This window comes from Oryctolagus cuniculus, chromosome 6 (assembly GCF_051225735.1).
Source record: "Oryctolagus cuniculus isolate XC-2025 breed Fujian yellow rabbit chromosome 6, ASM5122573v1, whole genome shotgun sequence".
NCBI classification, from domain to species: Eukaryota; Metazoa; Chordata; class Mammalia; order Lagomorpha; family Leporidae; genus Oryctolagus; species Oryctolagus cuniculus.
This window is the reverse complement of record NC_142872.1, coordinates 145,439,026-145,459,336: the sequence shown is the minus strand read 5'-3', so window position 1 is coordinate 145,459,336 and position 20,311 is coordinate 145,439,026. Positions and strand designations below refer to the sequence as shown.

Below are 20,311 nucleotides of genomic sequence, written 5' to 3'. Positions count from 1 at the left end.
ACATGACCTTTTCCTAAGTATTTTAGAGAACAATATATATATAACTAATTGTGTCCTGAAAAAGTGTGTGTGTATATACATATATACATATTTGTGTATATATTTGTATACCTATCTGTATATTTAAATGGCTGAAGCAGAAATAAATGGAAAATTTCAAGATATATGTTACAGCATTCATCTTCCAAATGTAAATGTTCAGCTGTTTAGTACTTATAATGCAATTCATTCGTTGTATGAAATGAAATAATTTTTGAGTAAAAGTCATCTAAGTCATAAAGGAGTAACAGAATGATTTCTTAGTTAATACAAGCATTTCCCAAGGTGGCATCCTGACATCCCACAAGGCAACTATGCAGCATTACAGTGGCCCCTGTGTTCAGACCTATTCTTTCCCAGCAGAGTCAACAGACAGACAGAACAGGGACTTGGGTATGGCAGAATAAAATGAGATGTTTATAAGTTTCTCACATTTTTTCCAACATACATCAAATAAAAAGTTCTTACCAGCAAGTTCCAGTTGGCATTAATTTGAGTCACCATGCCAGACAGGAATACGCCCAGAAAGAGGAGGGAGAAAAAAAAGGCTGCCACAGACACAAACATGACCCATCCTTGTAGCAGAGGTAGAGGAACGTTGGAGGAGGCAACCAAAATCCAGACGAGGCCCCCAAACAGCTGAAAGAGAAAAAGAAAGAGGGTAACAGGTTTGCTTCGATAATATATTTTATACAACTGAATTAAACACCTTCCCCCCTTTTTTCCCCCTTAGACCCCTGCAACCCCATCCTTTAACCTTTTTCTTTCATATGGCAGATGCCTTCTTTCCTCTGGTCCAAGACCAGATCTTCTATTTGAAGACCTGATGACTCCATACCTGTATCTCTTCCTCAGCCTCCAACAGGTCCAGAACTCTTGTTATTTAAAAATATCTTTTGACATAGGATAAGTCAGCTAGAAAGATAAAGTTCATGAGGAGAAGCCACACCTCCCCCACTCTGTGTAATCATATCCACCCACCTGTCAATCAAACGACCTCTTCACCAGGAAGTAGTTACCTTAATTGGGACCTAGGGCAGTACCATGTAAACACTTCTGTTTCTAAGCTCATAAGAAATTGGGTGAAGCGAAAGCTCCCTCCTTGTAGCCCCAGAGCGAAAGTCCCTCTTTACCTTTCCTGGCCAACTCTCCCAAAATAAAGCCCATAAATGCCTGTGTATTTTCCTCACTTGGTAAATAAACATTGTTGCATTGCACGTCTGTTTGTGCCTGTATTTATAATTCTTTTCTAAGTAAAAGGCAACAATCTGCAATACATTTGTAGGCCCAACGTAGCCCACAACACTTTTGACTCCACTGCCTCTCCGACTATCACTATGTTGACGCATTTTCCTTTTCATTCAGCCATTTTTACAAATTCATCTTAACATGGTCTCTATTTCCTCCCTTCATGGCTGCTCTTCAAACCAAGATAAATTGGCTTCTGTTCTCACTACTACTTAGACAATTTATCAGTAAAGTATGGCTGTAACTTCCTAATTTGTGACATCTAAGGATTACTAAATCATGATTTATTTGCACATTTAATATTACTGTCTATGTACAGAATAAAAAGTTGCAGTTGTTGCACATGATAGTAAACAATAAAAACTACCATCATTAATTATGTACCATAATTGACATGAGAATAAGTAGATATTCACAGATTCAATAGTCAATAAATACCTATTTCAAGTCAGCATTGTGTCAGGTTCTGGGAATAAAATGATAAACAAGGTACACATGGTCTCTGGTTTTGCAAAGTTCACATTACATTACAGGGAAGAAACAACTAAACAAGAGATTAAAATGCTGCTTCATACATGTCACAAATGGACAAACATCAGATACTACAGGTCCTCAAAGAAAGGGTTGTCATTCCAGATTTTAAAAGTTGAGAAAAAACTTCCTAAAAATAACAACCTGAAGGACAGGGCTGGGGGATGAAGTGAGAGAAGTGTGTTCCAGGGTAGGGGATGAATCTTGAGAGGATGTAGGAGGAGCAGAGAGCCACACATAGGTGAAAGAGAGTTGGGCATGACAAGAGTGCCAAGGGAGAATGGAGAAAGTTGCTAGCCAGAGACTGAGCTGAAGAGTCCTGAAAGTCAGGCCCAGTAGCTGAACTTTATCCAAGAGCAAAGAGATGAAGCTTCCTCCACCTGGAGTGTGAGAATGGACGGGAGAGCAAGTGATGAAGGGTTCAGGGCCATGCAGGAGATGCTAATGGCATCAGTGTCCACCAGAATCAGGGCACTGAGGATGAGAGAGGGGAATGGACGAGAGGGAATCTGAGAGTGGACATGATGTAATTAAAGACTGATCAGATGTGAGACATGGCAGAAAAGGAGCATAGAATGAAAATACCTAGCTTTCTGGCTTGGGCAACCAGGATTGGAAGAGAATCAGTGGATGAAGGTGATGAGGTTTATGATTTCAAAGCCATCAGTCTCCCGGGCACTACCATTAAAGCAACAAGGGTTGCATATCCCTTACAGGGCATTCCAAGCCTTCTGTCATCAGATTTGTCTTTTTCATCCTTGTCTTCTGACACTAAGCTCCTTACATTTTTGTATGAAAGGGGTAAAAACCCACAGTTCAAAGATAAAGCTCTTGTAACATCTGAATCGCCTGACACTTGCTGGCCCAGGAAGTCATTCCCTACCCAGCTATATCTGAGAAACATCTATTCATTCCCAATCTTGAGCTCATCATATTAATTTTATATATATTTTAATTCTATCCCATGTTCAGTTACCTCTAGGCAACCTCCCTATTAAGGATGTGTTATGTGGATGTGACACATGGACATTGAATGCACTTGGATCGCAATCCATTTGCATGCTCTTATTTTTTGGTAGCATGCTGCTTGATGTGTCTCTGCATCCCAAAGCCATTTATTCCTGAACTTAACAAACCTTTCCTATCAGTTAGGCACTATGCTAGATATGGTACTACAAAAGCCTAGGCTATGAACTTACCCATAAAACATCTCAGGCAAGAAGGGAGTCTCTCTCTCTCTCTCTCTCTCTCTCTCTCTCTCTCTCTGCCTCTCACACACATACATACACAAGGCTCTCAAATATTTGCTTAATGAACAACAAACTAATGCCCCTATGAGAATGGTTTGAGCTCCAAATATTAAAAACCGATAATCATCTCTATCTTGTTTCTTAAGCATCTAGAGAATATGTAAATTGCACAAGTCATGGAAATTCAAAAACAAGTTTAATTCAAGTTTTAAAAAAGGCTCAGGGCCAGCACTGTGGTATAGTGGGTTAAACAACTGACTAAAATGCTGGCATCCCATATGGTTGCTGGTTTGAGTCCTGGATGCTCCACTTACAGTCCAGCTCTCTGCTAATGCACCTGGGAAAGCAGAAGAAGATGCCCCAAATCCTTGGGTCTCCACCCTCCATGTGGAAGACCCAGATGAAACTCATGGCTTCTTGCTCTGCGCTTCAGCCTGGCTCAGCCCTCACTATGTGGCCATTTGAGGGACTGAACCAGTAAATGGAAGATCTCTCTGTCTCTATCTCTTCCTCTTCTGTAATTCAGCCTCTCAAATAAAATAAATAAATCTTAAAAAAAAAAAAAAGGCCCAGTGATAGAATTTGTTACTACTTTGGAGAAGCATTTTTGAAAACAAATGATCACTTGAGTAACAGTAACTAAGGTACCAGTGTAACAAATCTGTGGTTGTGGAGGGAAACCTCACGTTCTGATTTCAAGTCAAACCTTACCAAATAGCCCCAAACATTTTATGAAATAACTCTAAGTCATGGACATTAATGAATATTAAATTTCTAACCACCATCTTATCAATGACTTTGAAATAAACAAACTTGCTCTTAGTAAAATATTATCTACCCTGTAATAAATATTTGAAGGTGACAAGAGTCTTTTCAATGGGGCAATTTTCTTTTGTCTCCCAGCTTCTCCTTTCTGGAAGCCATTTCTTACTCTCCCACTACAAACAACCTACATAATGTTAAGTATAGTTTAAGAAATGTACTCCATTATTAAATGCCTATTAATGCAAGAGGCATTTACTGAGAGCCTATACATAAATGTTAGGGGTGATAAAGAACAATTGACCACTGTCTATGGGGCAGGCAGACCCACATAGATAAGCATAACAATATGATTTAGGGACTGTGATAAATTTCCCTATAAAGAGGAGGCTACACGATCCTTTGGGATTAAACACAGCACTGAATAAACCCAGACAAGGACTCAAACAGGCCAGTCCTAAACCTACTGCTAAGCACGACAGAAGAACACTCAAGAAAAAACAAAACAGGCAAGGTTCTGTCTCCAGGAACTCTAAATAAGGGAGAAATAGACACCATTAAATCTGATTCAGGAGCAGATTGAGATGAGTGCTATAAAAAGAGCTCCGCGCAGTGTGCTCTGAGAGACAGGGCGAGGGAGAAATACAATGTGAGTAATCTGGAAAGGTGGGCAGAGGAGGCGGGCTCTGAAGCAGGCTTTTAAAGACAGACCAGGCTTTGACAGGGGAGGCCTTTATGCAAGGCAGTATGGATTAAATGTTCTGTCATACTCAAAATTACAGCCCTCTGACATCTCAGTGGCTTGGAAAGGAAACCAAGTGCTTATAGGAAAAGTGATCAAACCCGCCTATTCATTTGTGGTGTGTGTGGCATGCGAAGGGGAAGGGAGAATTGTGAATGGTTCCTCCTCCTCCCTGACATAAAAAGACGTCTCCCAAGGTCAGAGTCTGTGAAATGCAGGGGGACACCCTCTTCACCAGGGCAGAGGGCATCAGGAAGCCCACTATGGAAAGCCACCTTCCTCATTCCAAGAGTCGGGTGCTGGGACGTGGGTCACCTCAGCCTGGACACAGTGCATCCTCCCTCCGTGGTTCCCTCTTGGCAGAAGCTACCTTTCCCGCTGAGCTTCCCAACCTGCCTCAAACATTAAAAGCAGAGCTTTTAGTAACCCTGTCAATACCAGTGTATTCACTTCATCCAAGCCTGGGCCTTGTAAGCTCAGAGGCTTCAGCAGTGTAGCTATCACAGTTTAGTAAAGATGACCCTGGAAGGAGCATGTTTTTGGAGATACAAAGAAGAGCAGAAAAATGGTTAAAAGGTGAGGGCTAACAGTTCATAAAGTGTCACAGCAAATGCGGGCTATGCCCTCTGTGAAGAAAGGATCAGGAATGCCATGTTTCATTTGAGTCTATGTTCTGACTTCTTGTCTACCACTTTTCCTTCGGACTCTGGTATCCTAAGAACCTGATAATTATGTATCAAACACCAAACGCACCTCAGTTTGAGATTTCTTCAAGGAACCAAGTCAGTACTCATGATTCCAAATCTGAAACTCTAACAAGTAGACCACACTGCAACCAGGTTATACATAGCCCGAAACACCCTAGAACCTCCAAAAGTTGACATCAGCTTTCCCTTGTGACTCAGTTCCTCTCTATCTTCTTAGCCTAACCTTAGCTCGACCACCAGAAGTACCCTAATATATTCTGAGTTGCAGCTATTCAACTGCTGCCTAAGCCTAAAACAACTGATCTTATTTTGTGGTTTAACATAAACTTGTCACTTTAGTTTGGTCTCTGCAGACCACAAGGATATGACTTGGCTGAATCCCTTCCATAAGAAAACCACAGAATTATTCACTCACCAACCACACTAACTTTAAGCCTCAGAGTTGGAGTTCAAGCATGTTTTCTCTAGAAACTGTGAAATGGGAAAAATACATGGCCCCCTGGGAAGACATGGTATTTAGCAAGCAGCAACTCTTGCAATTCTGGTTGCAAGGATGACAGACTTCTCCACTTCTCACCTATTTAGTCTGTTTACATCCCCAAAGGACTCCTTTTGCAAATTTCCTTATTCTTTTCAAATGTCACTTTTGCCTAATAATCTGGTTTTTGAAAATTATTTATTTTTATTTCCTTCCTTTAAAGATGTATTTGTCTATTTGAAAGTCCGAGCTACAGAGAGAGGGAGAGAAAGAGATCTTTCATCTGTTGGTTCACTCCCCAAATGGCTACAATGCCTAGGGTGGGGCCAGGCTTTAGCCAGGAGCCAGGAGCTTCTTCCAGGTCTCTCACGTGGGTGCAAGGCCCAAGCACTTGGGCCATCTTCTGCTGTTTTCCCAGGAACATTGTCAGGGAGCTGGATCTGAAATGGAGCAGCTGGGACTTGAACCGGCACCCATATGGAATGCAGGCATGACAGGTGGCGGCTTTACCCACTACTCCACAGTGCTGGCCCCCAGTAATCTGCTTTTAGGCACACACTCTGAATCTTAGCTAAGAATTTTCAAACTAATTTGACAACTCCATCTTCATATACCCTTATTATTGCATTAAGTAAACAGGCTAATTCCTGACTTATTTTGGTTAATGTTTGGAATGACAGTAGGGAAAGGCTAAGAGAATCTGAAGAGAAAAAAGATGGTTAGAATAACGCTAAAGAAAAACATTTAATTATTAAAACTGTCTGTATATAGCATATATCCTTCCTTTCTAAACTTCTTATTATCTACACATTGACATTTCATCATTTGATTGCAGCAAAAATGAACCACCAGTAAGCTCAGAGGAAACAGAAAAGAAAAATCATTTCTCAGTTTGGTTTACAGAGCCCGTTTGAATAAGAGGTTTGAATGAAGCTAATGATGATAACAGAAATATTAGCTAACATTTACCAAGCTCTTACATTCCAAGCACTGTTGTAAGGCTCTCATTTGTGCCAAGTTAATCCTTACAAACTCTGAAAGATAATTAACCTTATTGTACTTTCTAAATTAATTGAGATACAGATTCATTAATAACCTGTCTTAAGTTACACAGTTAATAAATGTTAGATCTGGGGTTTGAACCCGGCAATTCGCTTTCCAGAGTCACGTCTTTAGCATTAAGTTTGTTTACCTCTCTCAGGGTTTTGTGTTCAATCTAAAATAGTATTTCTATCCATTTTCCTTGTTTCTCTAAAATCATATAAAATTGTGTAAGTGTATATGCAGTTTTTGGAGGACACAGTGCATAACTCATCTGAATCACCATGGGGTTTCTGGTCCTACAAAAGTTCAGAATATTTTATTTACTTGTCAACTCCTCATATTTGAATGGATGCTTAATTGTTGGGTTACTTCACACATGAGATATAGTCATAGAAGAATTTAACATGTTCATAAATACAGCACCTAGAAAAAAGGATGACCTACCATTAATTCCGTTTTACAGCCAATGCATATTTTGAAAATTTTAAAAAAGATTATTTACATATTTGAAAGGAGTGAGGGAGAGAGGGAGGGAGGGGGAGAGAGAGAGAAAGAGGGAAGGAAGGAAGGAGGGAGGGAGGGAGGGAGGGAAGGAGGGAGGGAGGGAGGGAGGGAGGGAGGGAGAGCCATCCACTGGTTCACTCCACAAATGGGCCATACTGAAGCTAGGAGTCAGGAACTCCATCCCAGTCTCCCACATAGGTTTGCAAAGACCCAAGTACTCAGGCTTCTCCTACTGCTTTTCGGGGTGCATTAGTAGGGAGCTGTATGGGAAGCAGAGCAGCTGGGGCTTGAACAAGCTTCTGATCTGGGATGCCAGCATCATAAGCAGCAGCCTAACCTTCTGCACATCAGTGTTGGCCCCAAAAGATTTTAAGGTGGAAACACATTCAATCAACACAATACAATAACCAGTAGATGTTTTTACAAAGTAGCCCTGGAAAGGGTGAATTAATCCACAATGTAGCTGCAGCTCCAGGATAACCACACTAAAGAAAACTGCTGCCTCTTCCCCAAGCTCACCTTCTCCCTGCAATGCCCCATTTCCTATCACACTTTCTGCACTTCGTCACTTGCACAGGCAGAGGACTGGTTTTATTTGTCCATGCTACTCGGTGCAGCATGTGGCCACCAAAGGTTTCGCTGGGTAACTAAAATCAGGAGCCACGTCTTCCGTGCAGAACTTCCTGGCTGGATCACCCCCCACCCCAGTGCTTCCATGGTTCTTGATGCATATATCCTCCATGGCATTTAGAACAAATGGATTGAAATCACAGATTTAGACACCGTGGCCCTCGCTGGATTGTGAGGTCACTGTCACTAACACTGTCTTAACACACTGCCTGTGTAACAAATTGTTCCAGAAGAGATGCTCTAACATACAGCTTGAGGTGCTAGGAACACACTGCTGTCTGGAGCCCAGCCTATACCCTGGGACATGATGGGTGTTCAGAAATAGGAAAGATGACTACTGAAGCAGGAACATGTACTTCTTAAATTTTAAGTTATTATTGGCAACATTCACCACCTCCCACAGGATCTCAGGAGGTTGGGGTTCAAAGTTGCTGATAATTGGTACATCCTGGTACTCTAGTTCATGATACTCCATTTTTCAATCTCTTGACCCCAGGTTTTCCCAGGTGGCCTATGAGTACTGTAATTACCACTGCAACTTTTGACCAGAAGAAACCTTGTCCTTTATCCCACTCCCTCTTGTCCTTTATCCCTCTCCATGAAACCCATCTGCTCTTTAACCATGCTGACTGGTCCTGTACTAGTTCTGGTACAGGTCTAAATCAGAGGCACAAGTGGGTAAGGTTTTTGTATATCTGCTTTTTGTTTTTGTCTTGAATTAGGGAAAGGAAAACAAGGCTAATCTTAATAAGCCACAAGAAATCAGATAAACAGGAGAGGCCTATATGAAAATAAGCTTTGATTTTTAGTTCCACATATTTGAAAGCTTTAAAAACTATGTTCAAGAGTGCTATGAAGAGTTATTTCTTTCCCCCATTTTACCCAGATTTTCATTACAGTTTCCTTAACTGCTGACAGTAACTTAAAATGGGTGAGACCAGAAATGTGTTCTGATACCTTTAATTCTTGTTCATAATTTCCTTTGATTTTTCAAAATCGTCTTTCCACATTTGCAGGTAACTAATTATCATGTAGTTTAAGAATGTTCCTGCATGCCAATGCTCTGATATCACAAGAACCCTACAAATCATTGCCTCTTTTTTTGCCTCCTCCTTCTAAAAGCTATTAAACAAAAGTTAAGAGTGTCATATAGGCTGGCTCAGAAAGAACATGGCCCTCTCATCTAAAAATAGGACACTTAGGAAATTCAGGTCAAACTGTAGATATCTGGACAAGAATTATGGTATTTTAAGAATTGAGCAAGACTTAAGAGGTTACCTACTCCAAAGCTGCCCTTTCTCATTCCAGCTAATTTCTGCAGAATATTTTCACATACTCTTCAGTTTGCACTACAGAACAGTTAAATAGTGTTTGTTAAGTACTACATGGGCATGATTTGGGGTTGGCCAACCCAGTTCCTGTCTTTGTCATTCTACAATACTTTCTATTTGGCCATATCAATGGAGATATGCCATGTCCACAGCCCTTACAACTAAACACATTTCTATTGGGCCTTACAAAAACAAATCTCTCCTTGACCTTTTCCTTTGTATCTGAATGTTAGTCTTTTTAAAAACTTGGTTTAAAGTTTTCATTTTTTCAGTTCTTTGTATTTTTACAGGTCTGTGAGTCAAGCCAAATGATTGCTATCAATAACCTGTGGCAGGGCACCGATTTATCTTTCCTCATAAAAATTTGGCAACTCTTTTCATATAGGTGAAGATTTTTAACCTAGAGGCAAAAGAACTCTTTCAGGATTAAAAGCTATTTAGAGAGGCAAATCTGTCCAGTGTAAACAGAAAATGTCCATTCAAATCTATTTCATAGCCAAGAAAAAAAACTCTATACATTGGAACATTATGTGTTATTCAGTCTTGAGCCAAAGCTTTCCATTGAACCCCTTTCACAGATTGATCTGCATGACTGCATCTGTCTCCTGTACATGCTTCTCTCCCCTTCATTCATCCTATAATGTTTGCTTTTCTGTGTTAACTCCTCCAAGTAACATATTTAAGCCGGGTGTAGTATCATTTCAACACATGTCAAACTTGACATATGTGGTTGACCTCCAAAATCTCCAGTCTCCCTCCTTTTGTACTCTTGCTTCTTTGCCCTGTTTCAGGTTCTCATCAGCCAACATTTAAACTATTGTGGTAAGCCTCCTAACTGATCTCTCTGCCTTCAACCTCTGCTTTACAAGCTAACTTCACTACTCAGATTGCTAAATCTGACCAAGTTTATTCCTGTCCTGCAACAGTTCCCCATCACAGACACATTGGATTCTATGCTTTGGTCAAACATTTCCCAGAAAACTACAACCTGAATCCTGTCTGCTGGTTTTCCTCATGTCTTTCCACATTCCTACCAGTCATGTCAAAACATCAACAATCAACAGAATCTTTATGCCATACTCTTTCTTCTCTCTAAGGTTTGCACATGCCCTTGCTTTTACTTGGAATTCACTTTCCCACTTTTTATTTATTTATTTATTTTTGTCTACTGAACTTCATCATTTAAGGCTAAACTCAAATGTCACCATACAATTAAAACTTCCTGTCTGGCCAGTAGGTAGATATTCTTCACCCTGCTTTTCCACAATAGTTTTCATAAACCTATTTTAGCACTTCATGTATAATATTATAATTCTTTCTTGGTTCTGTAGTCCCCACCATACAGGAACTATTTTTAGAGAAAGAACTACGGTAGTTATCCTAGTCCTAGGGCATAAAAAAGAAGGCCTGATATATAGTATGTTCCTAATTATGTGCTGAGTAAATTAACATTATTGTAGAATCCAGAGCACTGAAGATACAAGTGAAAAGAATCCCAGAATATCTACCACAAAGAGATGTGAATGAATAACCTAGGGAAGGTAGAGTTTCCCAAACACTGAAAATGTGAAACATGCTAAATTCAATAATGAGCTTTATTCTTTTTTGTGATTAATATTGTATATTCCATCTTTCCTGGGCATTTTGCAAGATAGTTTCATTGGGAATAGGAACCCTGAATATCTTCTTTGGCCCACAGTAATGTTTTAGCTATAGTTCACTTCCCATACTTCATTCTTTCTTCCTGAATAACAGCTGTATTTGTGCATATCTTCTTAACTAGGTTACAAGGGCTTTCAGGTGATGAAAGGTACAGATATCTTTGTTCCAGAAGAGTGCCTTGCACACAGTTAGTATTCAATGAACACCTGATGAGTGCTTTAGAAAGTATGCATTCAGGAAAGAATGAGAGATTTTGAAAATGATAGCTTTTGAAGGTGATATTTTCTGTCCTAAACTAAAAGGCTTCACTCTGGAATACAACCTTAGTATTAAACTCTGTGGCAAGCATGTGTTGTTAAGTAGAGCTGAGGAGCAAAACCAGAGGAATGACAGTTTAGCTATACTGGACAGGAACATGCCCATCTCAAAGACAAAACCAAAAACATACCATGCATGTGAGGTTGTAACATTCTCCACTTATGAAACCGGTACTATAAATTGCTTAACCTGGTCTGGAAGGCTATTTATATCTTTTTTATTATCTCCCAACAAATGACTTACTCTATTTCGATTGTCAGTGGAGTACAAAAAGGGGGTTTGGTGTCAGACTCTTTGAACAAAATTAACTGGTTAGTGTGAGAACTGAACTCCAAGATCACGGTCTCCATAGCTTAGTCAACTGCCAATAGCCCAATCCATCTTCATTGGACACAGTTTTCACATGTTAATTTTCAGTAGGCAACAGCACATAGATGAAGAAATGTTGAAGACAACTGTGTTTGAATGGAAGGTCGAAACTGAGAAAGAGTTGGGGGAATGTACAGAAACACTGACAGAGGCTAAAGTAATGGGCCTTCAGAGTGCAAATTACCTGGTATTTACTGTTTAGGACTGTGCTGAGGATTCTTCCATTTAATTTACAGAGTGAAGCACTTCTGAAGAGGAGCCAATCCAAACATTTTAAAGTAACCAGAAAATTAGAGGGAAGTTGAAAAAGTTGTGAGCAAAAGTGCTTTAAAGGTTTTTACTTAGATCCCATCTGCACATCTGTTCAAGGTGAGCATTTTAGACAGAGAGACAACAAGGCAACACTGGTTTTTGCTCCATATAAGGCATATGACCCAGTAACAAGCATTCCAGAAAGATGAGATCGAAGATGGAATCACTGTGATTCCCATGTGGCCTCTTGTTTCCCTAAAGTCACTAGGTGCACTGGACATTTTGGTCCCTTTGTATGCAGGGTCAGCGCCGGGGTGGGGGTGGGGGGGGAAGCAAAGGGATAAGGAGACTGATATTCAAGTAAAAGAGGTACAAGAAAGCCCCATAAAATTTAAACCTAGGTCCATCATTGTGGCATAGAGACACTGCCATCCCATATGGATGCCAGTTCATGTCCTGGCTGCTCCACTTCTGATCCAGCTCCCAGCTAACACCCCTGGCAAAGCAGCAGAAGGTGTTCCAAGTGCTTGGGCCCCTGACACCCACGTGGGAGACACTGAAGAAACTCCTGGCTCCTTGCTTCGGCTTGGCCCAGCCCCAGCCCCAGCCATTATGGCCATCTGAGGAGTGAATCAATGGATGGAAGATCTTTCTCTCTCTCTCTATTTTTCTCTCTCTCTCTTTGTCTGTAACTCTGACTTTCATATAAAATAAATAAATCTTTTGAAAAAGAGATGTAAACCTATAAAATGTTTGGGCATAAAAAGTGAAAAACACTTTTTTAGTTTTTAAAACTAAAAACACATGTGGAAGTGATGCTGTTTTATCTAGTAAGTGTTCTAGACACATGTCAGGTAAGAAAACTGCAGTAACAGACAATAAAAAGGGTAGAACAGATACTTTTGTGAGTCTGGGATCCCTTCTGTGATGTGCTAAAAGTTTTAATGGAGGAAGTTCACATTTGCAAGAAGAGCTGTGTTCTCTACATTCTTGATGGAGGACTCCATCAGTGATGCCAGGCCATGACTGTATATTAGAATCTCCGGGGAAACTTTCATTAAAGAAAAAAAATTGCTAATTCTGGGTGCTTCTCTAGGGATTTTGATTTAATTAGTCTGAACTGGCAACAGTAGTTTTAAAACTAGTCAAGTTATTAACTACAGTGAGAGTTGGGCACTAACTACTTGGCTAGATTTGAAAGGGAGAAAGAAAGAACAAAAAAGAGAGAAGAGAAAATTGAATAAGTCATCTTTCATCCCCTTTTCTCCTTAGAATTAGGTAGTGTTTCCAAAAGAGTGACATGGTCACAGATAGTGCTTGAGATGGTATTTGATTTGACATCATATGGAAAAGCCTTCATTGAATATATGTATCTTTACATATATATATATATGGAAATGTATACATGTTTGATAAATATTAGAAACACAGAGCAGCAAACCAAATTTAAGATTTCATATATATTATAACTTAGGATGAGCTCAAGAAAGTACTTAAGTTTAGAGAGTGAGTCTACTGAAGTGAACGTTCTGTAAATTCTGGTACAGGTAGAAAGAAATACTGCAAAAACTTCCGAAAGAGGTAGGAAAACACCTGGAGGTTGGGGAAAAGCAGCCCGGAACCTATCAAATCTGTCTCCCCAGACCACTCCTGTTCTCCGACAGCGTGCAGCCAGCCCAAAGCCATCATCTCTCTGCTTTTGTTAAATAGATGCCAGTGCCTCAGCTCAAGCATTCCGATGCTCCTGAACCCGGCTTCGACTCAACCCAGCCTCTCCGAGTCCCGCAGTCAGGATCCAGTTCCTGATGCCACAGATGCCACTTCTCTCAGATTCAAACCTTAGCTACATTTAATGTGGAGTGGTGTGACCACCTTTGTACAACACCATGAAAAACAAAACAAACAATGCTCACAGGGCATCGCAGCCTCGCAAGCGCAAAAGCGAAACCGAGATGACCCAAATGCAGGTTATGCAAACTCCAACCTGAGGGTGAAGGGAGAGACAAAAACCCCAAACCAAGCAAACAAAACCAGCCTGTGGAAAAGGCCTTACCTCGCTAACATTTCACTCTTTATTTGCCATTCTCAGGCATGATGCAACCTCCATTGCCCAATTTATATTTGCACATTCCCGCCTGTCCACAACCACCTTCAGAAGCTTCCAACTCCATAAAATTCCTTTTAAAAAGTTCAAGTGAATAGAGCAGGAAGAAAAAGCCAGGTGACTCCACCTTTCTTTGAGCCCCACAAAGTATGCTGAGGTTTGGATTCCTGTAGGAAGACAGGCAGGCCAAGAAGGACTTGACAACCACGCATCCATCTTTCCGCCACAGTTCTCACGCCCACTTGATGAAGAACTGCCAAGAGCGGCGTGCACACCTCACCCTTCTCCCTGCCCTGCCTCTGCTCCCTGTCCTTTCCCCAATCCAAAGGGCACCAATGATGGCAAGGGTGAGCGGGGGAGAAACCGTGCCCAGGTCATCAGCCCTCCTCCTCCTCCTCTCCCTGCTGGCTCTTGCCCTCGCTTTCCACATTGTGGAAGACTCCCGGTCACCCAGTCATCGCTTACACCTTTGCAGCACCCAACAAAATGGCAGGTTAGCAACAGGCGAGACTCAGATCCCTGGCTCCCATTCTAGCCAAGCCGGCCCCCTGCCAAGCCCAAACAGCCCTTTTCTCTCCAAGTCCCCAGTCCTCCGCCCCGCCCGTCCACCTGCGCCTCTCCCGAGGCCATTTCCGTGGCCGGCGGGGGAAACAGGTGCCGGCGTAACAGGTGCCAAGGCGAAAGGGCCCAGGCGCCCGCACCAGGTATGCAGAGGACCACGGGAGGGGGTGCAGGGAAAGGCCTCGTCAAACAGGAGGCGGCCGAGGGCTGGCTCAAAGGTGGAGACCGGCGAGGCCGGACAAGGATGCCGCCGCCTGCCCTATCCCGCGGGCGCGACCCTGGCCGCCGCTGCCCCACTTACAATCTCCAGGCAGACGAAGGCACCCGAGTAGGTCCGCAGGATGGCGAGGCCGGCGGGCAGGGTGACTCGGGGTGCCGGGAAAGACACTGCGGGGTTCGGGGGCGGCGGGACTGGCCCTCCGGCCGACATGCTGCCGCTCCGCTGCTGCGTCTCCGCGCGCCGCCGCCGCCGGCTCCCGCCTCCGCCTCCGGGCGCAGCTCCGGTTCGCGGGGTCCGGGCGCGCGGAGCGGGAGGGGGCGTGGCCCTCCGCAAGCGAGGCCCCGCCCCGTCACGTGGGCCCAGGTGAGCGCACCTCCGCCCGGCGCCCGAGGCGGTCACATGCACAGGTGCGGCCGCCGCCTGGCACCCTCCTTGCTGCCCAGCTCTCCTTGCCCCTCCCACTCCGCGAGCTAGCGCCCAGTGCTTCCCGGAGTCTCCCAACACCCGTCCCCACGGCCCTGCTCTACTTTTTACCTTCTGTCGTTCTTAGTTTCCACCTGTTCTCACCTGGCTCCGCCTCCACTCCAGTCTCACAGCCCGGCTTCGCCCAGAATCCACAATTTGAGAGGAGAGCAGGTATTGGGGCTATGACTCAAGAGGCAAACTCGAGGTCATAAGTCACACCTGAGAAATGAAGGACCTGTGTTCTAGGACGGACCGAGTAGGGTCTTTGCTCCCGCACGGATTGGCTGTAGGTGAAGTTTGCAGGCACGGAGCCCTCCAGGGAAATGAGGATGAGGGCATTTACCACGCATAGATGTGCACATCAGATGGCACAGCGGGCAAGGGGAAAGAACTTGGCACATAGTAAACGCTTCTCGAATGGTAGCTGCGTAGGACAGCAGGTACATGGTGCTGCCTGGAAGATTGTATTTTCCACATAGAAATTTAATCCTTAATTTCACCTGTATGAAGCTGACTTCTTTCCTTTTTAACATTTAAAGAGACATAAAAATGTATTTGAGAGACAGAGCAAAAGAAGGGGAGAGAGCGAGAAAGAGGGAGAGGAGAGAGGATGAGAAAGAGAGAGAGAAAGAAAGAAACACTCCCGCCTGCTGGTTCACTACCCAAATGCCTTCAACGACGAGGGCAGGGAACAAGGAACCAGCCCCATAAACGCCATCTGGGTTTTCCCACATCAGGCGCAAGCACCTGATTACTTGAGCCTTTATGCTGACCCCCAGGGAGGGGAAGCTGAAATCAAAAGTGGAGCTGGAACTGAACCCAGAAACTCTGACATGTGATGCAAGGGTCCCTAGTAGGATCTTAATTGCTGCTCCAAATTCCTGCCCCAAAACTCTTTGAAGGTTTTTTTTTTTTTTTTTTTTTTTTTTTAAAGCATTCTATGTGTGGTTTAGATCTCCTGCCAGATGTATCTCCATTTTATTCCTGGTTTTAATGTCCACACTTTGTAAGTGAAACAAAGCAGATGAAACAAAGCAGCTGAAGATCAACAAAGCTGCACACAGCAACACATACATACTGTTTAATTTGGAAAAAATATTAGTGGACATGGTCAGACATTTTCCAGACTGGATCTTACTCTTGTCTTTCAGGTTTAGCCTTTGAGGAACTGTGGTTATCTCTGTACACTACTCAGCAAGTTGTAGTTACCTCATTATTTTAATAATCGAAACTCATAGGTGTGGTGGTGGCATCGGGTAAAAGCCACAAAGCAGGGTGTGGGTGAAACCTTTCTTTATACCTCCTATCGTCTCTCCCTCTTAGTCATTACTTTCTGAGATTTAAAATGTGGCATTTACTTAATAGGGAATTTAAAGTTTTCTACTTTGATTGGTTTGATCAATGAGCCTTACTGAGTTTAGTCCCTGATTGGCAGGCAATGATCATTCTGCCATTTTATTTATTTATTTTTAAAGATTCATTATTTATTTGACAGTCAGAGTTACACACAGAGAGAAGGAGAGGCAGAGAGAGAGAGAGGACTTTCATCAGCTGGTTCACTCCCCAATTGGCCGTAACGGCCGGAGTTGTGCCTATCCGAAGTCAGGAGCCAGGAACTTCCTCCAGGTCTCCCACAGGGCTACAGGGGCCCAAGCACTTGGACCATCTTCTACTGCTTTCCCAGGCCATAGCAGAGAGCTGGATTGGAAGAGGAGCAGCCGGGACTAGAACGGGCCCCCATATGAGATGCCAGCACTGCAGGCGGCGGCTTTATCCACTACACCACAGCACCAGCCCCCGTTCTGGCATTTTAAAATCGTGCATTTTTTTCTATGTAAAACAAACTGAAAGAGGGAGGCAGAAAGAAATAAATCTTCCTTTCGCTAGTTTACTTCCCAAGTGCCACAGTGGCCAGGGCTATACCAAGCCGAAGTCAGGAACCTGGAACTCCATCTGGCTGTCCTAGTGGGTGATAGGGGCCCAAGTGCTTGAGCTATCTTCTGCTGCTCTCCCAGGTATCATAGCAGGGAGCTGGATCAGAAACAGAGTAGCCAGGATTTGAACTGGCATTTAGGTATGGGATGCTAGCATTGCACATGACAACTTAACCTACGCCACCATATTAGCCCAGATCTTTCTGTTTTATTTCATTTCCTGCCTAAAAGTTTACAACATGCACTTACAGAATGTTCAGAGGGAAGACCACTTCAAAGAATTCATTAGGTAGATGCTCAGTAACTGCAACACACCCAAAATGTTCTAGTGAGTGAACGAAAAATGACCTGGAATCCCCAGAAGTGTTAATATCTCAGAAGAACGGCTGGCGCCGCAGCTCACTAGGTTAATCCTCTGCCTTGCGGCACTGGCACACCGGGTTCTAGTCCCGGTTGGGGCTCCGGATTCTGTCCCGGTTGCCCCTCTTCCAGGCCAGCTCTCGGCTGTGGCCAGGGAGTGCAGTGGAGGATGGCCCAAGTGCTTGGGCCCTGCACCCCATGGGAGACCAGGAGAAACACCTGGCTCCTGCCTTCAGATCAGCGCGGTGCGCCGGCCACAGCGCACTGGCCACGGCGGCCATTGGAGGGTGAACCAACGACAAAGGAAGACCTTTCTCTCTGTCTCTCTCTCACTGTCCACTCTGCCTGTCAAAAAAAAAAAAAAAAAATCTCAGAAGAACCTTAAGTGAACTTATTTAAAAAAATCACCACCACTGTGTCCCTTCCAGCCTTCTCCTTTTGCATTCTGCATGTCCTTGGCCACCCATTTTGCTTCTGTTTCCTTCCATGAAGAACAGAAGAATGGTAGACTGTTACTGAGCCACCCACCTCCTTCTATTGTAACATTAATTGATTGAAAATAAACTCTTTCGGCCAGCGCCGCGGCTCAATAGGCTAATCCTCCATCTGCGGCGCCGGCACCCTGGGTTCTGGTCCCGGTCGGGGTGCTGGATTCTGTCCCAGTCGCGGCGGCCATTGGAGGGTGAACCAATGGCAAAGGAAGACCTTTCTCTCACTGTCCACTCTGCCTGTCAAAAAAAAAAAATGAACTCTTTTCTATTTTTTAAAAGATTTATTTATTTATTTGAAAGTCAGAATTAGAAAGAGTGAGAGAGAGTCAGAGAGAGAGAGAGAGAGAGAGAGGTCTTCTCTCCACTGGTTCACTCCCCAATTGGCCAGAATGGCTGGAGCTGCACCAATCTGAAGCCAGGAACCAGGAGCTTCTTCTGGGTCTCCCATGTGGGTGCAGAGGCCTATGGTCTTGGGCCATCCTCCACTACTTTCCCAGGCCATAGCAGAGAGCTGGACAGGAAGTGGAGCAGCTGGGACTTGAACCAGCACCCATATGGGATGCTTCACTACTGGCGGCCCCAAAAATGAACTCTTTTCCAGAATTGTTTTCCCTTGTCATGACCAATACTGACACCTGTTTTCCAGTGATATCATGTTTCCTTCTAATGATGGCAGTACATCTGGAATCAAAGAAAGAAAAGCACTCATCCCAACTTCCAGCCCACCTCCATCTCCTCCTCCATGATAATTGTCCATGAGCTGTTTGCAGGCTCATCTTTCTCCTCCTTGTTCATCCTGTTTCTGTGGTTTACTGACCTCCAGTATGAGTTCCCCTGCCCATAGACTTCCTTTGAGCCCCATTTATTGGAATGCCAGGGTTCCTATTTGTGACATTTTCAACAGTCATGCCTTACAACCACTTACTATCTCCAATGAGGTCAAATCACTTCTGTTCCCACTTTATTACTTGGGGATTTGCTCTGCCATTTCTTGGAATGCCACACTCTCTCTGATGACTATCTCCTGTTTGTGTATCTCTCCTTCATTCCCAGGCCATTCACTTCCAACTGTTCACTTCCTTTTATTTTTAAGATTTATTTATTTAAAGAGGTAGAGTTACAGACACAGAGAGGTGGGGGCTGACAGAAAGTCTTCCATCTGCTGCTTCACTCCTCAAACAGCTGCAGTGGCTGGAGCTGGGTCAATCCAAAGCCAGCAGCCAGGAGCTTCTTCTGGGTCTCCCACATGGGTGCAAGAGCCCAAGTACTTGGGCCGTCTTCTACTGCTTTCCCAAGACAAAGCAGAGAGCTGGATGAGATGAAGAGCAACTGGGACTTGAATCAGTGGCCACATGGGATGCTGACACCGCAGGCAGCAGCTTTACCCGTTATGCCACAGTGCTAGCCCCCATTTCTTCTTTATTGGTCCCAATTCTGGCTTTTCCAGCTCCCGTATATGGCCTTTGCTTATAGAAAGGCCTTTTAGTGATCTTGTTTCAGATTCATAATATTGCTCTTCATCTTTCACTTTGCAAATAGCCTTGCATTTGCTGCTACATATTCTTCAGCTTGGATTCAACATGCATCTGCATCTGCCCTCTCTCATTCTATTGTCCTACTGCTCAGGGTTGCTGAAAGAACATACTAACCCAAACTCCCAATTTCTCTCCAATTCTTGTCATCTAAACTTGGAAGGGCCTTAGAATTCCTAGTTGTCATTTCCCTCTCCCCCTTCTCTGAGTTATTATTGCAAAGTTTCTTTCACTTTCCCCATCTTCGTGCTGGACACAAACAGGTAATATGTCCAATGCAAGAAAGCATATCTAGACCATTCCAACCTTTCCTACTTTGTCTTATTTTACAAGACATCATAGGACATCTAACCAGTAATACTTGTTTCATTAAAAACATTGTCATCAATCCAGTCACCAAGACAAACACCATGTTTTCTTGGGTACCTCCTTATCAAGCCTCGTATTTAATCAGCTCCCAGGTTCCAGCAATTCTATTATGTTACTCTATACGATATATCCACTTCTTTTTATTCTTACTCTATTGTAAGACACTATCCTCAAAATGAATACTCTGGCCACCTCTCTATCCTCCCTTGTTTGCTTCCCTCTATGCTGCCATGGTTTCTAAACATGTTAATCAAGTCACTCCTCTGTTTACAACCCATCTAGGGTTTCTTTCCTCAGGATCAATTCCAAACACCCTGTACGCGTTTGAGGTATTCCTAGGATGTGACTTCTATTGAATTTTCCTACATCCTCCACCCTATTCATCCACCTACAGTTCCAATAACTCTC

At 43.4% G+C, this 20,311-nt stretch overlaps 1 protein-coding gene across 2 annotated transcripts in view; it reads right to left on the bottom strand.

Annotated features, from left to right (window-relative positions):
- The window catches only part of MAL2 (mal, T cell differentiation protein 2), a 32,352-nt gene extending 17,257 nt beyond the window's left edge, over nt 1-15,095 (bottom strand). Inside the window, exons 1-2 of one of the 2 annotated variants that reach the window (XR_016235912.1) lie at nt 14,834-15,079; nt 508-678 (exon numbers count right to left, since the gene is read on the bottom strand). Coding sequence is in view for 1 of the 2 variants with exons in the window: in XM_002710747.6 (XP_002710793.1) it covers nt 508-678; nt 14,834-14,962 (300 nt within the window). In the remaining variant the exon portion in view is untranslated. Of the gene's footprint in view, nt 1-507; nt 679-14,833 lie in introns of both variants that reach the window. The other variant, XM_002710747.6, reaches the window with a different exon arrangement.
- Between the last annotated feature and the right edge of the window lie 5,216 nt (nt 15,096-20,311).